Source organism: Cygnus olor, chromosome 2 (assembly GCF_009769625.2).
Source record: "Cygnus olor isolate bCygOlo1 chromosome 2, bCygOlo1.pri.v2, whole genome shotgun sequence".
Classification (NCBI taxonomy): domain Eukaryota; kingdom Metazoa; phylum Chordata; class Aves; order Anseriformes; family Anatidae; genus Cygnus; species Cygnus olor.
The window spans coordinates 87400799-87419821 of record NC_049170.1 but is presented as its reverse complement, the minus strand read 5'-3'; the positions used below and the strand labels follow the sequence as shown (position 1 = coordinate 87419821).

General features: G+C 39.1%; 1 protein-coding gene across 20 annotated transcripts in view; it reads right to left on the bottom strand.

Annotated features, from left to right (window-relative positions):
* Positions 1–1584: 1584 nt before the first annotated feature.
* IKZF1 (IKAROS family zinc finger 1) overlaps positions 1585–19023 on the bottom strand; it is a 74254-nt gene continuing 56815 nt past the window's right edge. For 8 of the 20 annotated variants that reach the window (XM_040548507.1, XM_040548496.1, XM_040548499.1 and 5 more), the window contains 3 exons: positions 17684–17851; positions 15631–15756; positions 1627–5955 (listed from right to left, as the gene is read on the bottom strand). In XM_040548507.1, coding sequence (XP_040404441.1) covers positions 5249–5955; positions 15631–15756; positions 17684–17851 — 1001 coding nt within the window. In that variant the 3' untranslated portion in view covers positions 1627–5248. Of the gene's footprint in view, positions 5956–10361; positions 10497–15630; positions 15757–17683; positions 17852–19023 lie in introns of all 20 variants that reach the window. The other 12 variants (XM_040548490.1, XM_040548492.1, XM_040548501.1 and 9 more) reach the window with 2 other exon arrangements.

Below are 19023 nucleotides of genomic sequence, written 5' to 3'. Positions count from 1 at the left end.
AAGTCAGGAGCATTTCTAAGCACTTTTCCCCAAATAGAGTATTTAATCATATTTTTTTTCCTCCCTACCCTCCAAAAATTAGGAAATTATTTCATTATCACATCTATGTGCTCCAGGTCTGGCTCTGAGTTCTCATTTTGACACCTATAGGAAAAACTTTGAATGTTTTAGTTTATTTCTTGATTTTAAAGACTGACTAGAAAGCATTGGTGGGCGAGCACATTTTAATACTGTTTCGATGTTTAGATGCTTAAATATGGTTTGGGAAGCCTGGCTGGGGACTCACGGCTGAAAGGCTCAACCCTGCTAGTTCTGTGTTCGGATCTGTGTAATACTTCAACTCGTTGCACGTACAGCAGTTTCTGATGTAATCTAATCAAGCTACAGGAGTAAGAAAAATTTAAGTAAGATGATTGGAAAGAGAGTCTCTGAAACATAATAGAAACCTAGTACAGATCTTTAGTGACACAAACTTTAATTTATCTGTGGATGTCTCTACTTAAGTTCAAGGATTTAATAACTTTGATGGGGAATATTATATTTAGTTTATTTCTGTGATTATTATTATTAACGGCCCCTGTTTAATTTGCCAGAGAGCCACCTGCTGAAACAGAAATTTGTAGTTCATTTCATTTACTGAAAACTGGCTGTGGTGGTGAACAAAAGAATCAGGACATCAGAAGCTTCCTTCTTATAGAAAAGTAGTACCAGTTTATGATGAAAACCTATCACAGTAATTTGAGGAAAATCTAGATTTTGGGAACCTGTAAAAGAGTTGATTACAATATCGTTAGTTTTTTTTTTTTTTAATCTCATTTTGTTTATAACAATACAGTTTTACAAATGAAAATATTTCTAAAACTTTATAAACTACACTTTTCCTAAACCAGCCAATGATTCTTGTTTGCATTAAATAAGTGATATGAAATTTACTGTGCTGGAATCCGAGGGAACCAGAGACACCCACAGAGAAATCACCTTTGTTATGGTAAGTAGTAGAAATAATTCCTCAGTGTTTTATTTTGAATTACCGTGGCTCTACATGCAGAAGTAATTGTGTACGGTAATGGCTTAGCCTTGCTGATGGGAGGAAAGGGTAAGGGAGGGCTGGAAGGGAAGAAACCTCCTTAAAGTCAAATGTTCGAAGCAGCGGCCCGAGTTTTCGTGGCCAGGGGCACTGTGGGTAGGATGTAGCAAGTGTATGGGTTTGATCTTCAGCTGGAAGTGGCCTGGTAGGGCTGCTTTAGGTGGCTTGGAGGTGCAGGGTGGTTGAAACAGCACCACTTTTTTGGCCACAGAGCATGGGTTGGGAGTGCAGCAAGGTCAGCCTCACCGTGAGGCAGGCCGTGGGTGCGGCAGCAGAGGCTGAGGCCGTGCCTGATGCTTTCCCCTTCGAGCATCCCACGGGACCGCGCATTGCCCATGCATGCAGACGAGCGGTGCACAACTGCTTCATCTCCTACCAGGAGAGCAACAGAATTGTCCTGGGTTTTGGTGTTTTTTTTTTTTTTTTTTTTTTTTTTTAACCACTTTCTCTTCTCTTACAAGATACATCTCACTTTGCAGACATAACTTAATAACATTTCCAATTTTTATGAAATTTGCCCTTTTTTTTTTTTTTTTTTAAATACAACGTTCTCAAAGGAAAACAAAGTTACAATAGAAAATCACAGAAAAGAAGTGTGTAAATACAATGTTTCTGTTGGAAAAGGCAGTGCCTGGGGAGTGCTGGGAAGCCGTTCTTTTTCACCTTTTTTTTCAAACAGGTGTAAACTTAAAGCCATTCACCATGTTTATTTTTTTAGGGTTCATCTAAACCATCTTAGGCTATTGCACCATAGCAAAGGAGAGAAAAGGAAGATTATGCTAAACTAGTTTTCTGAGGGCACAGTTTGTTTAGATGTACACACACAACATCCTACTTTCATGCCTTCCCTGCATGTTCACAATAAAATTATTGAAACACTTGGTTCTGAACAAATGGAAGGTGATTTTGTGCAAAATCCGAACAAAAAACAACCCCCAAAAGCCCCTTCATGAAAGGGAATGCTGTTTGCTCCTGCCTTTTGACTACGCCCTCTGATACACTGTATCTTAATATTACTTATACCACTGTACTGTTTAATATACAACATCAACATATTCTGTGATAGTATAAATAAGGGAACTCCAGACCCAGGAAACAAACCCACTGTGATTGACAGTGCATCATCATGTGATACAAACCATTTTAGATGTATATATATATACATATATATACACTTATATATGTATATAAAATATTTATGATACACAAAACTTTTGTTAGGGCATGTGCATGTTGAGAAGAAAAGCGACACAGCAAGTCATACGTGTGCGCACACAAATGTTGCAAAGGCAGTGAACCTAGCCAGAAATCATAAATTGTATTTAAAAGCGGAGTCTGAGGCAGTTTTGAACTCAACTGGAACTATGCTTGCTTACAAGGTTGAAGAATGTGGCTTTATTTGTATTGTATTTTTATAAAAACAAAGAAACAAAATCACCTGAGTATGCTTTTGCCACCCCCATCCCCTATTTTTTAGCCTGGTGCGTCTTAAAATGGAGCATTAAAAAAAGATTATAGCATGAGGTGTATAGAGACCTAAATCTAAGAACAGTGGAAAAGTGGTGGTAGAGTAATAAAAGAAGAATGACTACACAAATGACATTGAAAAGGGGCCAAGAAACTACTTTGTCCCTTCTTGGTCTGAATCAATTGAAAGTTGAGAGGGGTAAGGACAGGTGAATGTATTCCTACCAACTATGAAAAAATGAACCCGCTTAAACTTTATTTAGAACAACCAAACAAAACTGTAAGCTCCTCCCTTGAAGGTCTCCTCCAGGTCATCCCTATACAAAGTGGTACTGCCTCACTGCCACATACTGTCCTGAAGCTCAATACGTAACAGACATCGCTGACCAAACTGTAACTGCAGTCCCATAAGGCAACGGAGCTAAAATGGGGGAGCAGGAGGAGCTCAGCTCTGGGTCTGTCACGTGTTGTACCAATGTCTGGGGGGGTCTCTGGCCACTCGGTGTGCTCTGTCCTACCTGGTGTGTGTTAATGATCTGTTTTCACTGATGTAGGTACACGGAGCAGCCTGTGGACAAGCATGCAAGGCATCTGGTGACAAAGCTACTCACCATGCACGCCCGCATGCACTTACGGGTTAAAAGCACTGCTGTGCACACACCTTCTATCAAGTAAGTGTCCTGCCAGTGGCATGAAAAGCTAAGACAGGTAAGAGTGTAAAATATTCTATTCTGCACAGTTTTATAATTCGCATCAGTATCTTTCCTCTGACTTCCGTGTTGTTGCTCCTGGCTTACACCTGCAAAAGTGAAAGCAGAAGAAGGAACTGGGTGTCTGTACTAGAACTGTGCATTAAATATAACTACGCCTACCAGGCCAAATTGCCCTAGGTACAAGCGTTCGTGGTTCCCTCAAATCTCTTTTAAAACACATATCTGTCCTTGCATGCACTAGGGGATGGAGAACATGTAACTGTATTACAAGACCGCTGGCCTTGTTGGATATATGATCTTGTTTATTGGAGAATATCCATTTGTTATTCCAAGTGAAAGTATTTATGCATTAAGGTAATTGGGTAGCTTGTTTTTATGAATGCTGCCCAGGAAATGCTGCAGCAACAATGAGAGTTTTTTGTGCAGCTGCAAAGATTTCTTTTTAGACCAATATTTCAGGGAGAGGAATGAACTATTTGGAAGAGGAAGTTAAGAAGAAGTTTTTAAGAAATACTTTTTTATATCAGCTGTGTTTGGGTATAAAAAGTATGTGTCATGGAAGTTTTTATTCTAACTGAAGTTACAATATCTGCAGCAGAAGCTGCCATGGAGAAAGCTCTTGACAGATTTTACTGCACTCTGCAAAGTGCTGCATTCTCTGGTCTCTATTCAGCAAAACACAATTTTTTTAACCTTTTTTAACCTTTTTTAACCTTAAAATTAGCTCTGCTGAAGTAAAAGTAACTTAAACAGTAAGTGTTTTGTTGAATAGGAAGCCAAGGTGCTCAGCACCTTTGCAAAGGGACCCACCTTCGAGGGATTGGTCCCTCGTTAAATAGCAAGTATAAGGAAAGAGGGAGAAGGCTACAAATTTTAACTGGCTGGTTTAATTCAGCTCGGTGTTTTACAAGTAATTAAGTGCAACACAAGTAGAGCCACAAAATCTACAAGAGGTCATCTTCTGTGGAAGCAGAGTGGGAATTTCTCACAGATAAAATATAGGGATATTTGGGTATTTTCCAGGCAGTGTAAAAAGATCAGAAATGTGCATAAGGAGACTTTCGCCACACATATTTCTAGCTAGTGCTTTTCTCAACTGTACATCATACTTCTCTAAATAACTAAAACTTAAAAGAGAAAGAAAAATTAAATACACTGTAACTTGTTTATGCAGCAAGAGGAGGGGCTTCTTAACGAAAAGTGGGGTTTTATTGGATAGGGAGAGAAAACATTTATTTAAAGAAGAGCCATCAATACTCTTTTCTATACATTAAATGCAATCCATACTTCACAGAGTATATTACAGGGGTGTTCCTTATATCTGTCACACACCTGCTCGCCTGCCTAGAGACACAAACCAGGCATGCCATGATGTCAATCCCAGAAGCACCCTTGCAGGTGGAAATACTCTACATCTTACTGCCAAAGTAACCCTGGACCCTCTGGCTGGGTTCCAGTCTCACCCCAGCTGTCTGCGAAGTCATCTGCGATGGGCCCCTACAATCTTTAGTTTAAAATCTTTCCAAATGAGTCAAATTATACCAGAAAGTCAAAAAATATGCATCTGGTGGAAGAGCCCTATGCTCAGGGTGTTAAGAGAGCAAACTAGGCCGTTCCTGTCTGTCACGTTCGCATCCGTGTTGTGCATTCTGCACGTGGTTAACAGTTTTGGCAAGGGAGGTTTGCAAGAAGCATCACTTAAGGGAAGGGCTTTCAGCTATCTGACTACAAAAGCTCCTACTTACATTACTAAAGGTTTTTGGTGATCAAATACTTTCAGTAAAAACTTTAATATTCACTTTAGAAAACTGAGTTGCAATGCATGCTACCAAAAGAAAAATCTTTTCTTGTGGGAGAAGATCTCTGGATTTTGGATTTTCTTGTTCCTTTTGCTGTCCAGTAGACTTGTGCTTTGTTGCTGTTGTTGCTCGTGCAGCTCCAGTAACGCAGCTGTCGAGGCTGGATCTGTGCCAGAGGAGTTTTAACTCATGTGGAAACGGTGCTCCCCTCGAGTTATGTGGGAAGAGAATTCATACCTGTCCTGGCTGTGGTAGCCACACATGTTGCACTCGAAAGGATCACGGAACCCGTGGCAGCCCATATGGATTGTGTACATCACATGATCCAAGAAAAGGACTCGACAGTGTTCGCACTTGTAAACTTTCACTTGCTCCCCATTGCTGCTGATCACTTTGAAAGCATCCTGGGAATTGTCAGTACCTGCCCTCAAGACATCATATTGCCTGCTTTCTTCTTTTATGGATATGCCATTTCTTGCATGGGGACCTATGTGATTTGTCAGGTAAATTAAACCACTGCGTTCCTCGTTATTGCTCTCGGTATCTGTTGAGTCTTGGCAGCTGTTGCTGGGAGAGGCATCCCGTTCAGAGGAGACAGATTTGGCTTTGGAAAGCAGCAACAAGTTTTCCACTGCGCTGTCCTGAGCTGTGTGGTTGGAGCGAGCCTGATTGTCCCCAAGAGGTTTGTGGAGCTGATACATGGGGCTGATGACGGGCACCACTTCAGAGCCACCTGGTGGTGTCTGGACGAGGGGGCGCAAGGACTCTGCCCCCAGGTAGCTGATGGCATTGTTAATGGCCTGGTCTATGACGTGCGTCTGCATTATCTCATTCTCCTTCTCATAGTTGGTGGTGGCATCATATGGAAGATCAGACAGACATTTCTCACCTGCGGTGGAAAACAGTCAGGAGTTAGACAATTCACTCCTACATAATTAAGGAGACGAATACCATGGACTAATCAAACAACAGAAAAGAAAAGAATTGATCAAATCCACATATGAAATGCACCTGTGGTATTCACAGATCTCTAATATAGCTGGTCAGAAAGCTGGTTGGTTGGTGCTCTTTTAACCTGCAAAATAATCTGAGCTCTTTGGAAAACCAAAATGGAAGAAAACAGATTTTAAAAAATAATTCTACGGGGACTTGTGGGAGCTACAGATTGAATGCTTCATCCCTGTCTTATCCTTTCTAACTGAAATCCCTCATCTGACTTCTGCAGTGAACTGGGGCATGCCCTTGTGGCTAGTGTACCAGCACAGTTACAGGGAGCCTGGGCTTTATGCTTCAGAGAATGAAGCACATTATCAATTTTTCCCTAAAACATTACATTTTTTTAATTGTAATTACAATGTTTTAGTTTCAAACTTTCAGTTTCTTACAAGTAACCCATATCACTAATGTGGTCATATGTAATTTCTGAAAGAAACCAACAAAAACTTAACTTTCCATATTGCAACCTTCCTCCCACGCATTGTTTTTTAAACAAGCCGTGCATTAGACACATTATGAGAAGGTCCACGTGCTCCTAGAAGTCTTGTGTCAAAAAAGTTATAATCTACAAGAGCAGGGAAGAACCATGGAATCTATTTTTCCTATCAGGTAGGAAGGTATGCACAGAGCAAGATTCTTACTGCTTGTAACCTTGACTCTGATTTGTGATTTGCGATGCCAAAGCTAAGGGATACTCTTCATTTTTAAAAATCAGATTGCACTGATATATCTCTGGCTGGATCCCCCTATATTGAATGCTGAATATCACTATAATTTCTCAAAATATGGTCTGAATTTTTGGATAGACCTATGTGGTGCTGGGAGTTGGACTTGGTGATCCTAGTGGGTCCCTTCCAACTCGGGATATTCTGTGATATTCTATGATTCTATGATTGAAAATTTCTGGACAGATAGGACTAAGAAAAACATAGAAGGTAAAAGTTATAAGTGGGAGAAACTATTTAAAGGCACAGACACTGATTTTATGAACCTGAACAGTCTTCTCAAACAGTGTTTGTAAACCATCAACATTATCAGGCCCCTGACAAATCTGCACAGATACAAAGGGGTGAAAAATCCCAATATGTTCCTAGGGACTACCAGTACCACATCACGTACCGTCTGGATAGCCTTCCTAGCTCTGCAGGAAATCTTCGGAAATGCAATGAAAGCCACAAACATCTCTATGAAGTCTGTAGTGCTGTCACCATCTCCTAGTCAACATGACATTTACTTGCAGACCTTAGAAGATTCCCCTGTCCTTTTCCCTGAAGATCCCAATAAATAAATGACACCATAAAACGTATCCTCATTTGCCTAATAAATGCTAATAGGAGCATGGAAAAATTACCAGAAGTTCCCCAAATTAATTTCTCAATGATTTCCCACCCAGTTTCTACTCAAATTGAATATTCAATGCCAGTGAAGAGCAAGACCTGAGCCTAGAAAACTTCTGGCATGACCTATTGCAATGACAGGCCTCACGTGTAGAAAGTCCTACTGTCTGCTTTTCTCACAAGCTGCAGTTCCATACTAGTTTGTCCATGCTCTGCAAACAGAGAAAAAAAACACTCCTGGCACTGCGTAAGTTTCTATAAGGGATGTAGAGTATGGGCACTTTCTAACTATGCTGCACAAGCTTCTGCTTCCTCTTGTTTCCTTTCCCTATCATTCTCCCAATTTGAGCACCCCACTACTGTGGTGCATATATATTTTTTTCAGATTTACTCATGCTAATGTTATAGTTTTCAGGCAGAGTTTGAGGCTCAAGATTCACAATAGGAGTTGTGAAAGACTCTTGATTGATATACAGAAAAACTCTCCTATTATGAACATATACCCTTGACTCATGGGGGAAAAAATGAGGTCAAGATCATTTGTATTCAATGTATACTGTATATCACTGAAAAATTGGACTGGTTTTCATTATACACAAAATTTTGGGCATCTGGAAATCATAATTTTAATAGCTGTTTCTTGGGCAGTATTTGCTTTATGTAGCATAACTAGCTGGTACTTGGACTGAAAGGATAAGAAAAATTTGTTTCCACACAGAACTGTCTGAAAATACACAAACTTGAGGTAGGCAGGTATCATTTCTACATCTGGGCAAAGCCGATAATACTTGCACTCATTAAAAATAATAGCTCATTTCTGTGGTTATTAGAGCATAAGTAAATTAAACTACTAATGGTTTGATGCACTTCAAGCTTTGCGCCATTCAGAGTTCTGCAGCAAGTACTTAAATAGTAACACAAGCGCACTTAGCTCATGTGGACTTTTCCCTTTTTTATTTTTTTACCACTCAGTTTTCTTTGCTGCCTATTGTTTTAACGTGATAAACGTGTCAATCTCACCTGTCATTCCCACTCTCTAGTTTGGAAGGCCCAGTTCTGTTTTCAGGTCTGGGAGCCATTCCAGTTTGGAATACATAGAGGGCTTCGTGAACACTTGCTGTCAAAGAATTTTACAGATAACTGGCTTAATTTGGTGAACAATCTCACTTTGGAAAGGTAATGGATTTAGCTGTGAGAACGAGGGAAGCAGCAGACAATCATTCTCTTATGCAAAGGATGCCATTTGCTCCTTCTCCCTGTAATTCAGCATGTGGATTGGGATGACATGGTAATTCACAGGAACAATAAATATGTTTTATTACCCAAAGGTTTCCTGACCAGCTGCCCTGACCTTGTGTTAATCGGGAATTTATCTATTATGTGAGGCAGCAGGTGAGGATGGGAAAGGAAAGGATTTGGGGGCATTTCCCAGCCAGAAAAGTTTATACTTTTGAAGGTTATCAATTTTCCATAAATATCTCCTGTCAGTACGCTGTCTTCCTATATTGCACCCTGAATAACTAACTGACAGAAAACTCTGCTCTCTTAAGACTCATAGTTAAACTGGCTGCCTTTACTGTTTCTCAGGGTGAAGAGAAAAAAAGAGAATGAAAAAGCTTGTCCACACCCAAAGCTATATTGCATGTAAGATGCTTGCTAGTACCTTTTAGATTTTAACCCTTCTGGTCTTCCTGGAGCTTTCATAGAATTAATATATTTGCCTAATGCAGTCAGTTACTGGGGAGTTTAAAGGAATCTGGTTTGCCTTGCGTGGTGGCTATATTTTTTTGTAATTACCTCTACTACAAATTTTGTCCTTCATTTTGAGAGCATAAGCATTTCTTATCCTTGACCACCTCCTGCAATTTTTGCTTTGGGACTTGAACACAGTCTTGGACTTCGACTGCAAACTTTTGTTCCAGCTGTAGCTGAGATTCTCCTTCCCTTGTCTCAAAAATATTAATTTTCTGTTCATCTTTGTGTCCTCATTGAAGAATGTTTATTTGGAATTTCTGTCCCATAAGCTGGTCTAGTTTTGCCTTGACTTTTGACTGAAGACCTTTATAATGTGTGTTTTTCTAAAGACTTCAATTTTCTCTGTCTCCTATAGAATAATATTATAAATGAATGTACAGAGAATTATAAAAGAATCTGAGTAGATATGAGTATATGCTGTCATCAAATTTCCTGTGTTATTACCCATTTAAGACTAATTCAACATAGCTGATAAAATATTGTCTGTGTCTGACTGCTACAGAACTGATCTAACCATTATTTAGCAGAAGGCTTGACAAGCAGAACAAAATAAGTGTAGCCTCCATTTTTTTCATTGTTAAGACAAAAAATATGTCTACTAGGTGCAAACAGCTATGATTTTTTTGGACTATTCTTAGAATTTACCCAAAGATATTTTCATTTAGGTATTATTCTCAGAACTATGTACATTTATTTCCACAATCATTTTGAGCTGTAGAAGTATACAGACTTTCTGAAGGGGTGAAGAGCATTATCCAGGCTATGCTCAACTATTCATGAATGCGTTCACATATACCAGCATGCCCAGATCTGGATCTCATCTAACAAGATAATAAAATAATCCTGAAAATGTGGTCAAATACTTTCCCAACAGAAGACATTCCTAAAGCTGTTTTCAGGTTCTTAGGGCAACCTCAGGAACCTGTGTAGATCTTGTAAAGATCTGGTTCATAAGCATTAGAAAAAGACAGAAAGACTTAAAATAGATCTCCAAATGTGGAAAATCAAACCTCCAGAAACATATAGTGGAGAAGCTTGTCTGGCTTTTTCTTCCCCAACACATTGCTGTATTTGCTTCTATAGAGGTAAATATTGCTAATTTAGTTAAACAATTAAAATCATAAAGCAAAAGTAAAAATCCTGTGAGTTTTGTTGGGGGTTTTGTTTTGTTTCATTTTTTAGGAGACAGCAAACGTTTAACTCTTACCAACAAATTTCTGAGGCATAGAGCTCTTACGTTTGGCGACGTTACTTGCTAGTCTATCCAGCACGAGGGATCTTTCTGACCCTATCTTGCACAGGTCTTCAGCCATTTCACTCTGGTTAGTTTCCTCTTTTATGACTGAAATCAAATGACATCAGAAGGGTTAGGCACGCTTGTTCCATGTTAATGGAACCATTGTCTTCAGGTTAGAGTTTCTTAGCTAATGTCTTCCAGCTCTCAACCAGTTTGAACACGGAGCTCACCACTACAGACACAGGTCAATTCTGACTGTAACAAAGTCCCTTACACTGATTAATCTCTACATACATGTTCATGTTTCCCTCGTTCAGGATACAGAAATGAGACTGCAACTGCAAGGCATCTGCCTGTATGTAGCACAATCACTCTGCCCTTGATGTACAGACACCCTGCACTGCCATGAATAAATGAGGCTCTGAGGGTATACTGGACGTGAAGCAGCTCATCTTTTCACCCTCCCGCTGTCACCCCCACCTGTCGCAGTGGAACAGCCTACGTGATTACCACTTCTTTAGCAGGAACAATGGACAAACCTCTCAGCTCCAATAGCGGAAAATGTAGTTGCAAGTTACATCACCACACCCCCTACCTTTTCCCCTACCTTTTTTTTTTTTTCCCCTAGTAAATATTGCCATATTTTCTCAATGCAATTTTGGACTTTAAATCACAATGTCAGCTAAATTGTTAAAGTCACATCTATAGTGGAGCGCTGATTTGTGGTACTCAAACCTGTTTTATAACTTCCTGCAGCTGCTAAGACATTGTAGAATTAGAAAGGAACTTGGCTGTGAGGCTCTAGAGCAGGGAGACTATTTCACTTTCATTACATTTCACTTCAGTATTTTCCTGCAGAAACAGAAGGGATATATGAAAATGAACCTGCGAAACAATGACCAAAAAATACATGGAAAGGTGTTTCTGACTTCCAGCAAATAATGAAAAGGTAATATGCTGTGAGATCAGAACACTTTTTTTTTTTTCTTTTCAGAGAAAGGCAGGAAAGCAGTTAATTTTATGTTTACCTGCTACTAGGATATTTATATTATTCCTGAACTTGTGAGTTACTATAAAAGGGAGAAGCAAAACATGCTTTTTAGACTTAGATTTGGCACACTACTTCAATTAGGTGAGGCACTCTGCTACATTTTGCCTTCTGTGCTTGCTCAGAATTTATTATGGATTTATTCCATTTAGCTGTGAGAAAGGTTCCCAGAACCATTATTCTGGTACCTGTCTGTTTCCTAGTAGTTGGGAAAATGCAGGTCCTGTGCAATATTATTTTGATGATATAGAACTGCCATAAAAGCAAAAATTGTAGAAGTTTCATTGCTCCTGAAAGATGCGAACATCAGGCCCTGGTGGATAACTGGAAAGAGCAGGAGAAGTGCACCAGACAGCAATGGCTCACATTACCAGGCAGAAGAGCACATGGCTAGATTTTGCTTCACTGCTGCAGTGACAGGGAGTCAGATAATGATGCCCCAGCTCATGAAGATGCAAAAGCCTGTGACTGACACAAGATGTGAATTAACAGCATTTGGTCATGAGGGTGCAGGATATTAAAAGACATTGATGCTATCTCGTCACCACTGAATAAGCACGTGCTAGCCATCTTGTACTGGCTAAGGCTTCCAGTTAGTAGTTAGGAAGAGACTTTCCAAGAATATTTAAAGCAGACAGTTTAGCAGTGAAACAGGAGATTGGAATTCTAGTTATAAAAGTGAAAGGATTGAGAAATATCTGTTTAGGATGTTACAACAGTTCATTTCTCACAGTTCAAAAGAGGGTAAATTATATCTTCAACTTCATTCAAACTGTCAATATTACAACTTTTAAAACTGTTTATATATATAAAAAATATATTTTAAATATATATATATATAAACATGGACAAGTTAAATCAAATACTAATTTGCAGCCTTTGCAACTGACCTTTCTGAAATTTGCAGCCAACCTATTAACTTTCTGTAGTTCTTTGTTTATGAACTGAAAAAACAAAAGTTGTCTTTCCAAGTCAAAATCCACAGGTGATTCAAGAGCTGTAATTGACCCTTTTTAAGCTTCATAAACTATTTTTCTCTGTTATATATGGTTTGCCAGCAGTATCCCAGGCTGCATCAAAAGAAGCATGGCCAGCAGGTCAAGGGACATGATTCTCCCCCTCTACTCCACTCTCCTAAGACCCCACCTGGAGCACTGCTTTCAGCTCTGGGGGCCCCAGCTCAAGAAGGACATGGACCTGTTGGAGTGCATACAGAGGAGGGCCACAGAGATGATCAGAGGGCTGGAGCACCTCTCCTATGGAGACAGGCTGAGGGAGTTGGGGTTGTTAAGCCTGGAGAAAAAAAGGCGCAGAGGGGAAACCTTAGGTACTGGAAGCCCTCTCTAAAGGGGGCCTACAGGAAAGCTGGGGAGGGACTCTGTCAGGGAGTGGAGGGACAGGACAAGGGAGAATGGCTTTAAATGAAAAGAGGGGAGATTTAGATTGAATATTCAGAAGAAATTCTTTACTCAGAGGGTAGTGGGGCACTGGCACAGGTTGCCCAGAGAAGCTGTGGATGCCCCATCCCCAGAAGTGCTCAAGGCCAGGTTGGATGGGGCTTTGGGCAACCTGGTCTGGTGGGAGGTGTCCTTGCCCATGGCAAGGGGGTTGGAACTAGGTGGTTTTTAAGGTCCCTTCCAACCCAAACCATTCTGTGATTCTATGATTTTACATAGGCCTGATAGGACTTCAGCACACTTCCACTCAACTCAAATGCAAAACTCCAATGAACATCTCTAGAGAAGAGCGTCACATGGACACTAATAATCTACTCCTCTAAAGTAAGAACTTTTCCATTAAATTCAACAGGTTCCTAATTTCATGCTGAATCTCTTTCTCTTAAAGAAAACAGTCAAAAAATAAAATATAAATACAATCTCTTGTTTCCCTTCTTACTCTTATTTGCTGGATCTTTCCCTTGTATAAGTACTTTTCCAATTACATTTGTTAGATTTACAAGCTGACGGAAAACTTTTACCAGTTTAGTTCCTTTCAACGGATTTATTTTTTTAATGTATTCTGCATGAGGTATTTTTAAAATGCTGTAAAAAGTCAACCCGCTGTAGCAGAATGTCAAATCAGATGCTGTCCTAACTGAAACCAGGACACCTAGAAAATATTTGTACCAACTTTTTTGAGTCTGGAAAAAGAAGGGCCTTCATAGCTCCATATCACACCCTGACATATCGTAAGAACAGTGGCAGTATAATTACTTCATTTTCTAGATATAAGAAAGAATATAAGAAAAAATCCAGAAGGACGCTCACTCATTCTGAACTGTTTCATTGCACATTTTCATCTTTGAGTTTATATGGGAAATAATGTAAACATTGCAAAATGGTATGTATACCCAGAGCTACCCTGTCTGCAGTGAAACAGAAAAGATTGTTTATAATGCAATATACCAGGAAAAAAAAAGAAGTGGGAAAGATTTATTTTTAGAAAAATAAAGGATTGATTTACTAACTGTGTACTAATATTTTAAATTTTATTTTTAAGAGTGGAATCTTGGGCAGAATACAAGGGCTAAAACCAGAAATTAATCCTGTATTTTTTTCCTAAATTGCAAAAGTACTCCTATTATATCCAATGTGGATTTATGTGGTGTTTTCAATATATGCTAGGAAGGTAATTCTTCCAAAGCATTCACCAATATCCCAGGTTTTCATCCCAATCAGGTATTAGACATTCAATCCTAAGTTACTGTAAACTCTTTTCTGTCATGATATGCTATAAACAAAGTTCTATCTATCTCTAAAACTATAATATTTCTAATTATAGTTTCTGATTCCTGACATCAATTTCATATGGGCATTTCTGCTTACTAATTAAGTCTTTAGAAGTAGTTCAGCTACTAATTCATGCCAATGTTCATGTGTTGCATGCAGGCATTTCAAATTCAATGCCAGACACTTGAAAAGTTGAATTCCAAGACAGAATATTTGCTTCTAAATCCGATCACCTCTTTGAGGAATAAGTATTGCTGCCTACTGTATATTACTTTGAGCTTTCCTATTTGTATTTTCTCCATCCCCTCAATAAAATTAGAAGGGGCACTGCTCTCACACACTGTCTGCCAGACAGTTGCCAGTCACATTATGCCAGTTACCATTATGTGCATATACTTTACATTATTTGATGGCATGTAAAAACATTTTCAGGTTCTGTCCAGATATAATATATTAAATGAGGCATCATTGAAAACAGGTCAGAGAGAACCTTCCACTTTGTCATTTGACAAACTGAATAATATATACTGACAGGATCAAAAGGTGTGCAAGAAATGTAACTTACTCAATGAGCTATAACTTGAAGCTCAGATGCTAGATCTTATAATTAGCTAAAATTATGTGTGGGTACTTTCTGCGAACAATCCCATACAGATCCTTATGATCTTCGTTAAAAAAAGATCTAACCCCCAACATCTGCTTGCTTGCTGTATTTCTGGGCATAGTTTTAGATTCTATATTCTCCAAGAGATGGCCTTTACATTCTACATAAGACCAGTTTCTCAAAGAAGAGCAACAGTTCCTATTAAAACTGGTGGGACATGGGAAGTTGTTAATGTCGGCTGTCAACAAATTGTTACCCTTTCTGGACTTAGTAAGATTGGCTAAGTTAAATCCCTCTGGCTTCCTGTCCTCTTGTTTGGAGGACTGAAATGAAAGACAGACAGCTCATTCTTACCACATGCATTGGTCCCAGTCATCAAGAGAGCCCATTAAGCTGTGCCTGGGAATGGCAGGAGATAAGAATTGCTGCAGGAGATCCTCCAGCCCTACCTAAACCACTGATATTAACTCGTTATTAAGAACACACCCACAGATGTACTGTGATGTAGGACTCCATGCAAAAGGAAGAAGTGTTGAGATGATGTAGTTATATTTTGGTCTTGAGATGGTGAACTGGAATGTTCTAGGTCTTGCAAATGTCTTAATACGTATCTGACCTTCACTTCGGCTTTTTTTTTTTTTTCCGAGCTAAACAAAATGAGACAAAAGCCAAATATTTATCAAATATTGAATAAATCCAGATGCAATATTATAAATATGGTGGTGTGTGGGTGTATGCGTAACATTCTGCCTCTCCGACAAGAAAAGATGCCACAAATGGTACTACTGTTCCTTTTAAATTCCTTTTTCTGAGTATGTGACGGTACACTGTTAACCCCCAAATGGATGCTTTTATTACCTGAATAAAGGTTGCTTGAGATACTCATGGTTTGAAGGTAGTTATGACAGCGTTCTTTATGTTCTTCCAAAGAGCTGCGCTGCTTATAGCTGCGTCCGCAGTATCCACACTTATGGGGTTTGCCAACTGGGGAAAATAAAATTAATTGAAAAGTTCAGATGAGGTATTCAACAGCATGTTAATAATGGTAAAAACAAACAAAAAACAAAAATAAAAACACCCCAAAAGAGACCCATGAGGTGAACTGAAGAAAGATTTTGTCTATTTTTATAAAATAATGGAAAACTAATTATATATCTTTGCATCAACAAGCCAATTCTGTGGGTGCTGCAAGCTTATTTCAGATGATTCACATCAGATAAGGACTGTAACACTAAATCTTCAAAAATGACATCTATACAAGCTAGAAATTGAGACACCTTCAAAGATCTGAACAAAGTTACCCTAAAACCTAGCTCCCACGGAAACTGTGAACAAGGAAGACCTGTTCATAGGTCTGTTTTTGCACCTGCCCATGACTGGATATCAATTCTGCTGTAACAACAATCAGCTCGAATATTTTAGGACAATGGTAGACTGGTAGATTTCACATGTTTTCTTGCTCTCTGCTTCTTGAAATTCAAGACAAAGGACATGACAAAAAATGTTGTTTTACACCAATGCAGATCTAGGCAGTTCCAGGAATTTCACAATGATAATTGGGCTTCGTGGACTTCTGGACCTGAATTTTCTGTCTTAGTGTGAAAAGACTGTCAATTCATAAGTGATTTCACAATTCTAGATGGTTACACAGCTAAACTTTTGAATTTTATTTACAAATTCCCAGGTGAAAATCAGACTCAGGCATCCAACTCGTTTTATAATGTATTTGTGTCAATTTGCTAATTACAGGAACCAATCAAAATCAATATTTTCTGCATTGTTTTTTAGCTATGGAATCCTAAGCACTTGCTGAAAGCGTTGAGGTGTAGTTTCACGTATGTATGAAAAATCATGGTTTAAATTCCACATCCACTAAAATCAGTAAGGGGGAGAGAGGCAAAATAGAATTTTAAACATGAACTTATTTTGGATATGTGGGACCAACCCTAGGGTTCTTATCATTTAATATGTGTTAGACAAATTTCCTTAGTTCTTTACAACACAAAAATGCTCCTTTGAGAGCCTCCTTCCACTACTCAAAGCAACTGTCCCAAAGTCACCTTTCACAAGTAAAGTTACCAGTATCAGTTCCAGCAATTTGTCTTGGAGGTGTCGTATCGAATTTGTATTTCCAGCTTAGCTTGTGAAACTTGGTGAGACTACACTCTGCTTTTTAAGGTATGTTATAAAGTTGCTAAATTGTTTTTTCCTCACAGAAGGAATGTGACTAGGGCTTTCGTAAAACAATGAGGTCAATGGCATTGGAAATATGCAACTATTCAAAAATATTCATTCATATCTCTATATTACTATTGAGGGAAAACGCAGAAAACCTCTAGCAGAATCCTCATTTTTGGAAGATTCTTATCTTTCTCTCTCCCTCCCTCTCACTCCTCCCCACCTTTTCTCTTTCAATGTACTTGTAATAACCAGATGCAACAAATAACTGCTGTTAAATGCTGTAGGTGGTATTCATGCCTTACACTGAGACTGACTACCAGACTGAAGGTTTTTGAGATTTCATGACTTAAAACCTACTGTGTGTAGACCCTGTGTTATCTCTGTATGCAGATAAATGACATCTAAGCCCTAAAGCATTCAACAGCTTTAATTCATGTTGGTAGTTCCTTGAAATGAATTACTCACACAAGACTTGTAAGATGAAACCCTAATACAGAAACTTCTAATTGACCAAGAAGTATGGGAAAAAGATCAGCTCAGCTGAAGGATCATGAGTGCAAGCAGAGATTAGTCATTTCTTTGCTGCTAAAACACTACAGCCAGCTCACAGCTTGGTTAACACTGCCATGAGACTACTTGCCTTCCAAGGGCGAGAAGACCTCTCAGGCTTGGTGGCCATCAAAGCCCCCATCTCCTCGGTGCCCCAAGGCAGTCCCGCACCTTCACTTACCCGAGTGAGTCCTCAGGTGGCCTGTGAGGGCATCCCTGCGTCGGCAGGCATAGTTACACAAGTGACATTTGAAGGGCTTTTCGCCTGAGTGCAACTTTATGTGGCGCAGAAGGTTGCCTTTCTGGGTAAAAGAAGCCCCGCACTGATTGCACTGGAAAGGGCGTTCTCCTAAGGGGAGAAGGAGAAAATATGTGAGAACAAAAAATCTTACGCAGTAACAAGAGAAAGATTTCAGCGAAAAAAGTTGTTTTCTCACTGCTGCTCTGTGACTTCCACCGGCTGCAGGTTTGATATAACATGAGGCTTTCAGACTAAACCTGCCAGTTTCTTAATGCTTCACTGGCTGGGTCAATTTGATCTGAAAATCTAATTTTTTTTTTCTAAATCAGAATGGCACATCACAATGCAAATTCAAACTCATTTAAATAAAGTGACTGCAACATTTTGTGTTGAAGAGCCACTCTTCCTGATCAGCAGTTTTGGAATAAACCAATATCCAATTTTGCATGTTGTGGCATTTGGTGGGGTTTTTAATGTGGCTTTTTTCAAAGGGTCTTTAAAATATGCCACTGAAGCAGCAAAATAAAAAGGAAACTCATTAAAAATGCATTTCAGGATCACAAGTTCATTTCAGCGTTACATTCTTATATTTAAATGAAAGGCACTTCATTATAACAGTTATAATAACTTCTTTTCATTTACATTTTCCCTGTATTTTCCCTTTCAATTTCTTCTCCATTACCTGTCTGTCCCTAAGCAGCCAAATCAGGAAAGAGACAGAGAAAGAGAGAGAAAGAGAGAGTAAAATCACATAAGTTAAGACAGTGCAAAGGAAGCCCTATACTTCCATACAAGAGTCCCAACTCTTCTCTCAGCAAGGTATTAGCAGAGGAGTTGTATAAATGGGCTCTCCCGGTTCATGCTTTGGAAAGACACAGGGAAAAACCTGAAGTGACACAGCCTTCCTTTGTCTAAATGGGTACCTGCTATCAAGCAAGCAAATCGGGTAGCCTTTGCAAAAATTAATATGGCTGTTGTTTGCTCTTTAATGCTGTTTACAAATGGTCATTTATTCACTTAGCTATTTATTTTTCATTTAAGATGCATGAGGCCTTTTCTTAAGTCAGTAGGAAATAAAATCTCTTATGTTTCCAGTTGTACCAGATAGGAATAGAGGAAAATTTATACATGAGAGCACTTCATAAACATGAACTGCTCCTGCATACACACTTCTCATAAGACATAGCCCTTGACTAAGTCAAACCAGCCTTTGAAACTCATTTGCTGAATTCTGTTTTTCTTAGGCACAAATATAATCTGCTTTAATAATTGTAATGCAT